General features: G+C 57.6%; 1 protein-coding gene across 1 annotated transcript in view; it reads left to right on the top strand.

The window, feature by feature from the left end:
* The window catches only part of LOC108803768 (protein spinster homolog 1-like), a gene marked incomplete at its 3' end in the record, with an annotated part of 11,146 nt that overhangs the window by 763 nt on the left and 2,729 nt on the right, over window positions 1-7,654 (top strand). Inside the window, exons 2-4 of the mRNA XM_018575575.1 lie at window positions 1,268-1,333; window positions 4,985-5,121; window positions 7,343-7,494. Coding sequence (XP_018431077.1) covers window positions 1,268-1,333; window positions 4,985-5,121; window positions 7,343-7,494 — 355 coding nt within the window. The remainder of the gene's footprint in view (window positions 1-1,267; window positions 1,334-4,984; window positions 5,122-7,342; window positions 7,495-7,654) is intronic.

Genomic DNA, 7,654 nt, shown 5'->3' with positions numbered 1-7,654 from the left:
CTCGGGACACAGCCCCGTAGACTTGTATGGGATGGTCTCTGACCTCGGGACACAGCCCCGTAGACTTGTATGGGATGGTCTCTGACCTCGGGACACAGCCCCGTAGACTTGTATGGGATGGTCTCTGACCTCGGGACACAGCCCCGTAGACTTGTATGGGATGGTCTCTGACCTCGGGACACAGCCCCGTAGACTTGTATGGGATGGTCTCTGACCTCGGGACACAGCCCCGTAGACTTGTATGGGATGGTCTCTGACCTCGGGACACAGCCCCGTAGACTTGTATGGGATGGTCTCTGACCTCGGGACACAGCCCCGTAGACTTGTATGGGATGGTCTCTGACCTCGGGACACAGCCCCGTAGACTTGTATGGGATGGTCTCTGACCTCGGGACACAGCCCCGTAGACTTGTATGGGATGGTCTCTGACCTCGGGACACAGCCCCGTAGACTTGTATGGGATGGTCTCTGACCTCGGGACACAGCCCCGTAGACTTGTATGGGATGGTCTCTGACCTCGGGACACAGCCCCGTAGACTTGTATGGGATGGTCTCTGACCTCGGGACACAGCCCCGTAGACTTGAACCACGGCATGTAAACAAACAGGGGAACCGCGGCCGTCCGATGGAGGTCAGTGTGAGTCTGAGGAGGGGACAGGAAGGGGTCAGGAGAAGGGAGTAGGAATGATAAGTGCACTTATCCTTTAATTGTGTGTAACAGAAATGTGGATTGTTGACTTAGACTTTGAGCGCCCTCCAGGTCCTCACAACGAGGGCCGCTTCTTCAAATACTGCTTGACATTCTCAGTAGCCAAGAGGTTTCATTATTAATCTGTGACCTGAGGGGGGGGATTCTGAGTACCGGGACTGCTAGGAAATTGCTACTGTACGTCTATACAGGACATCGATCTACAGAAATATCTAAATCCGAGAACCAACATGTCATACATGGCAGCGTACCCGTCCTTGGGTGTGTTGGCACAGAGCCGTCTCTATAATGAGGCAGCCTGAGGCGGTAGGGAGGGGAAGTAAGTTACTCCTCTGAATCATTCAGGTCGGTTTGTTTATTGCTGAAATTCCCGCACTCCAAAAAAGAAAAAAAAATAACACGTCGATTTTCAGAAATTGAAAAAATATATATCTGCTCCAATCCAATCACAGCAAGGGGGAGGGCCTAGTTGGTTTTTAGGTTGAATCAGGAATGTGTTGGAGGAAGGACTCTTTGAACTGTTGGCTCTGGTGTAATCCTCTCTTCTCTCTCTTTCAGGGGTGCTCCCCAATATTGAGAAAGCTTTTGGCATCAACGACAGCCAATCGGGATTGGTGCAGACAGGTACAAACACACACTCATTATTGTGGCCTCTAAATGTACTGACCTCCCTGTGGCGTCTATATGAAGGGGCGTCCCCCATAGCGGACCTGTATGAAGGGGCGTCCCCCGTAGCGGACCTGTATGAGGGGCGTCCCCCGTAGCGGACCTGTATGAGGGGCGGACCTGTATGAAGGGGCGTCCCCCGTAGCGCGCCTGTATGAAGGGGCGTCCCCCGTAGAGGACCTGTATGAAGGGGCGTCCCCCGTAGCGGGCCTGTATGAGGGGAGGACCTGTATGAAGGGGCGTCCCCCGTAGAGGACCTGTATGAAGGGGCGTCCCCCATAGCGGACCTGTATGAAGGGGTGTCCCCCCTAGCGGACCTGTATGAGGGGCGGACCTGTATGAGGGGGCGTCCCCCGTAGCGGGCCTGTATGAAGGGGCGTCCCATGTAGAGGACCTGTATGAAGGGGCGTCCCCCGTAGCGGACCTGTATGAGGGGCGGACCTGTATGAAGGGGCGTCCCCCGTAGCGGGCCTGTATGATGGACACAGCCCCGTAGACTTGTATGGGATGGTCTCTGACCTCGGGACACAGCCCCGTAGACTTGTATGGGATGGTCTCTGACCTCGGGACACAGCCCCGTAGACTTGTATGGGATGGTCTCTGACCTCGGGACACAGCCCCGTAGACTTGTATGGGATGGTCTCTGACCTCGGGACACAGCCCCGTAGACTTGTATGGGATGGTCTCTGACCTCGGGACACAGCCCCGTAGACTTGTATGGGATGGTCTCTGACCTCGGGACACAGCCCCGTAGACTTGTATGGGATGGTCTCTGACCTCGGGACACAGCCCCGTAGACTTGTATGGGATGGTCTCTGACCTCGGGACACAGCCCCGTAGACTTGTATGGGATGGTCTCTGACCTCGGGACACAGCCCCGTAGACTTGTATGGGATGGTCTCTGACCTCGGGACACAGCCCCGTAGACTTGTATGGGATGGTCTCTGACCTCGGGACACAGCCCCGTAGACTTGAACCACGGCATGTAAACAAACAGGGGAACCGCGGCCGTCCGATGGAGGTCAGTGTGAGTCTGAGGAGGGGACAGGAAGGGGTCAGGAGAAGGGAGTAGGAATGATAAGTGCACTTATCCTTTAATTGTGTGTAACAGAAATGTGGATTGTTGACTTAGACTTTGAGCGCCCTCCAGGTCCTCACAACGAGGGCCGCTTCTTCAAATACTGCTTGACATTCTCAGTAGCCAAGAGGTTTCATTATTAATCTGTGACCTGAGGGGGGGGATTCTGAGTACCGGGACTGCTAGGAAATTGCTACTGTACGTCTATACAGGACATCGATCTACAGAAATATCTAAATCCGAGAACCAACATGTCATACATGGCAGCGTACCCGTCCTTGGGTGTGTTGGCACAGAGCCGTCTCTATAATGAGGCAGCCTGAGGCGGTAGGGAGGGGAAGTAAGTTACTCCTCTGAATCATTCAGGTCGGTTTGTTTATTGCTGAAATTCCCGCACTCCAAAAAAGAAAAAAAAATAACACGTCGATTTTCAGAAATTGAAAAAATATATATCTGCTCCAATCCAATCACAGCAAGGGGGAGGGCCTAGTTGGTTTTTAGGTTGAATCAGGAATGTGTTGGAGGAAGGACTCTTTGAACTGTTGGCTCTGGTGTAATCCTCTCTTCTCTCTCTTTCAGGGGTGCTCCCCAATATTGAGAAAGCTTTTGGCATCAACGACAGCCAATCGGGATTGGTGCAGACAGGTACAAACACACACTCATTATTGTGGCCTCTAAATGTACTGACCTCCCTGTGGCGTCTATATGAAGGGGCGTCCCCCATAGCGGACCTGTATGAAGGGGCGTCCCCCGTAGCGGACCTGTATGAGGGGCGTCCCCCGTAGCGGACCTGTATGAGGGGCGGACCTGTATGAAGGGGCGTCCCCCGTAGCGCGCCTGTATGAAGGGGCGTCCCCCGTAGAGGACCTGTATGAAGGGGCGTCCCCCGTAGCGGGCCTGTATGAGGGGAGGACCTGTATGAAGGGGCGTCCCCCGTAGAGGACCTGTATGAAGGGGCGTCCCCCATAGCGGACCTGTATGAAGGGGTGTCCCCCCTAGCGGACCTGTATGAGGGGCGGACCTGTATGAGGGGGCGTCCCCCGTAGCGGGCCTGTATGAAGGGGAGGCCCCAGGAGATGGGGCGTCCCCCGTAGAGGACCTGTATGAAGGGGCGTCCCCCATAGCGGACCTGTATGAAGGGGTGTCCCCCCTAGCGGACCTGTATGAGGGGCGGACCTGTATGAGGGGGCGTCCCCCGTAGCGGGCCTGTATGAAGGGGCGTCCCATGTAGAGGACCTGTATGAAGGGGCGTCCCCCGTAGCGGACCTGTATGAGGGGCGGACCTGTATGAAGGGGCGTCCCCCGTAGCGGGCCTGTATGAGGGGCGGACCTGTATGAAGGGGCGTCCCCCGTAGCGGGCCTGTATGAAGGGGCGTCCCCCGTAGCGGGCCTGTATGAAGGGGCGTCCCCCGTAGCGGGCCTGTATGAGGGGGCGTCCCCCGTAGCGGGCCTGTATGAGGGGGCGTCCCCCGTAGCGGGCCTGTATGAGGGGGCGTCCCCCGTAGCGGGCCTGTATGAAGGGGCGTCCCCCGTAGCGGGCCTGTATGAGGGGGCGTCCCCCGTAGCGGGCCTGTATGAAGGGGCGTCCCCCGTAGCGGGCCTGTATGAGGGGGCGTCCCCCGTAGCGGGCCTGTATGAGGGGGCGTCCCCCGTAGCGGGCCTGTATGAAGGGGCGTCCCCCGTAGCGGGCCTGTATGAAGGGGCGTCCCCCGTAGCGGGCCTGTATGAAGGGGCGTCCCCCGTAGCGGGCCTGTATGAAGGGGCGTCCCCCGTAGCGGGCCTGTATGAAGGGGCGTCCCCCGTAGCGGGCCTGTATGAAGGGGCGTCCCCCGTAGCGGGCCTGTATGAGGGGGCGTCCCCCGTAGCGGGCCTGTATGAAGGGGCGTCCCCCGTAGCGGGCCTGTATGAAGGGGCGTCCCCCGTAGCGGGCCTGTATGAAGGGGCGTCCCCCGTAGCGGGCCTGTATGAAGGGGCGTCCCCCGTAGCGGGCCTGTATGAAGGGGCGTCCCCCGTAGCGGGCCTGTATGAAGGGGCGTCCCCCGTAGCGGGCCTGTATGAAGGGGCGTCCCCCGTAGCGGGCCTGTATGAAGGGGCGTCCCCCGTAGCGGGCCTGTATGAAGGGGCGTCCCCCGTAGCGGGCCTGTATGAAGGGGCGTCCACCGTAGCGGGCCTGTATGAAGGGGCGTCCCCTGTAGCGCGCCTGTATGAAGGGGCGTCCCCCGTAGCGGGCCTGTATGAAGGGGCGGACCCGCGTGGATGTGTATCTATATAACTTAGTATTCCACGTATGCACATATGAAGGGTGGGCTGACTTCTGCAGCAGGGGGTGGGGTTTCTGGTCTGTAGTACGGAGACATGTTGCTGAAGACTTTGGAAGTGCAGCTCTTGTTCTCGCGCTGTAAATGAGAAGTTGTGGAAAGGAATGTATGTCTTTATATACACTTCCATATACTGTTCCGTATTTCGTTGCTCTAATGATTTTTCCATTATCTCCAGCGTCTGTATAATCGTCTCTCTTCCTCCCTCTCCAGTATTTATTGGCAGTTATATGGTGCTGGCGCCTGTATTCGGTTATCTGGGTGACCGCCACAACAGGAAGTACATCATGTGTTTCGGCATTTCCTTTTGGTCCATCGTGACCCTCTGTAGCTCCTTCATACCCAAACAGGTAAGTTCTGCTGCCCGCCCTCATTCAGCCTGATACCCGGGTGATGTCATGAGTGCCGAGCGTCCATTCAAATGCCATCAAATCCTTGTAACGTTTATAGCGCTGAGAGAGAGACATCGCCCGCAAACACAGGGGGGCAATACAGACCAGCCCATCGCCCCTTTTTTCTGCCTCCTGCATGGGTAGGAACACACGGAGTAACGCCATTAGGACTTCAGGTGGAGATTTTATGTAAAAGGCTCCTCTCTGACGCCTTCCTTCTCTCCCCAGATGGGCGATGGTCGGGGTCCCCCTAGGGAACAATTAGGGTCCTGCATGAGACCACCATCCCTGTGCTGAGTTCCCGGGTCTGTACACCCGCTGTGCCCATTATGAGGAGCTCCCCCCATCCCTGTGCTGAGTTCCCGGGTCTGTACTCCTGTGCCCATTATGAGGAGCTCCCCCCATCCCTGTGCTGAGTTCCCGGGTCTGTACTCCTGTGCCCATTATGAGGAGCTCCCCCCATCCCTGTGCTGAGTTCCCGGGTCTGTACTCCTGTGCCCATTATGAGGAGCTCCCCCCATCCCTGTGCTGAGTTCCCGGGTCTGTACTCCTGTGCCCATTATGAGGAGCTCCCCCCATCCCTGTGCTGAGTTCCCGGGTCTGTACTCCTGTGCCCATTATGAGGAGCTCCCCCCATCCCTGTGCTGAGTTCCCGGGTCTGTACTCCTGTGCCCATTATGAGGAGCTCCCCCCATCCCTGTGCTGAGTTCCCGGGTCTGTACTCCTGTGCCCATTATGAGGAGCTCCCCCCATCCCTGTGCTGAGTTCCCGGGTCTGTACTCCTGTGCCCATTATGAGGAGCTCCCCCCATCCCTGTGCTGAGTTCCCGGGTCTGTACTCCTGTGCCCATTATGAGGAGCTCCCCCCATCCCTGTGCTGAGTTCCCGGGTCTGTACTCCTGTGCCCATTATGAGGAGCTCCCCCCATCCCTGTGCTGAGTTCCCGGGTCTGTACTCCTGTGCCCATTATGAGGAGCTCCCCCCATCCCTGTGCTGAGTTCCCGGGTCTGTACTCCTGTGCCCATTATGAGGAGCTCCCCCCATCCCTGTGCTGAGTTCCCGGGTCTGTACTCCTGTGCCCATTATGAGGAGCTCCCCCCATCCCTGTGCTGAGTTCCCGGGTCTGTACTCCTGTGCCCATTATGAGGAGCTCCCCCCATCCCTGTGCTGAGTTCCCGGGTCTGTACTCCTGTGCCCATTATGAGGAGCTCCCCCCATCCCTGTGCTGAGTTCCCGGGTCTGTACTCCTGTGCCCATTATGAGGAGCTCCCCCCATCCCTGTGCTGAGTTCCCGGGTCTGTACTCCTGTGCCCATTATGAGGAGCTCCCCCCATCCCTGTGCTGAGTTCCCGGGTCTGTACTCCTGTGCCCATTATGAGGAGCTCCCCCCATCCCTGTGCTGAGTTCCCGGGTCTGTACTCCTGTGCCCATTATGAGGAGCTCCCCCCATCCCTGTGCTGAGTTCCCGGGTCTGTACTCCTGTGCCCATTATGAGGAGCTCCCCCCATCCCTGTGCTGAGTTCCCGGGTCTGTACTCCTGTGCCCATTATGAGGAGCTCCCCCCATCCCTGTGCTGAGTTCCCGGGTCTGTACTCCTGTGCCCATTATGAGGAGCTCCCCCCATCCCTGTGCTGAGTTCCCGGGTCTGTACTCCTGTGCCCATTATGAGGAGCTCCCCCCATCCCTGTGCTGAGTTCCCGGGTCTGTACTCCTGTGCCCATTATGAGGAGCTCCCCCCATCCCTGTGCTGAGTTCCCGGGTCTGTACTCCTGTGCCCATTATGAGGAGCTCCCCCCATCCCTGTGCTGAGTTCCCGGGTCTGTACTCCTGTGCCCATTATGAGGAGCTCCCCCCATCCCTGTGCTGAGTTCCCGGGTCTGTACTCCTGTGCCCATTATGAGGAGCTCCCCCCATCCCTGTGCTGAGTTCCCGGGTCTGTACTCCTGTGCCCATTATGAGGAGCTCCCCCCATCCCTGTGCTGAGTTCCCGGGTCTGTACTCCTGTGCCCATTATGAGGAGCTCCCCCCATCCCTGTGCTGAGTTCCCGGGTCTGTACTCCTGTGCCCATCATCTCTGTGCTGAGGTATGGTGGGATGAACCCCTATAAGTTCTCCATGAAGTGCGGTAATGTTCTCAGCCTGCGGCTCTTCTCATTGGTGCTTTCCCTTCCCCCGCTCAGCATTACGCCCTGTTCCTTCTCACACGAGGTCTGGTTGGGGTCGGAGAGGCCAGTTATTCCACCATCGCCCCCACCATCATCGCCGACCTCTTCGTGGCAGACCAGCGCAGCCGAATGCTCTCCATCTTCTACTTCGCCATCCCCGTCGGCTGGTGAGTGTGCACTGTGATCGTTTTGGGGGAGTTTGATGAAAGGATAAAGTATTTGTCTGAACTCTATATAATCATTATCAGGGGGTCTTACAGAGGCGGTACGATAGCAGGGATGAGTAGAAGGGGGTCATATAAAAGGAGACGTGCACTTTAAATACAC

The sequence above is a fragment of the Nanorana parkeri genome, unplaced genomic scaffold, assembly GCF_000935625.1.
Source record: "Nanorana parkeri isolate BGI_ZX_2015 unplaced genomic scaffold, ASM93562v1 scaffold4177, whole genome shotgun sequence".
Classification (NCBI taxonomy): domain Eukaryota; kingdom Metazoa; phylum Chordata; class Amphibia; order Anura; family Dicroglossidae; genus Nanorana; species Nanorana parkeri.
Note: the sequence above shows the minus strand (reverse complement) of the source record. Positions and strands in the feature narration are given on the sequence as shown.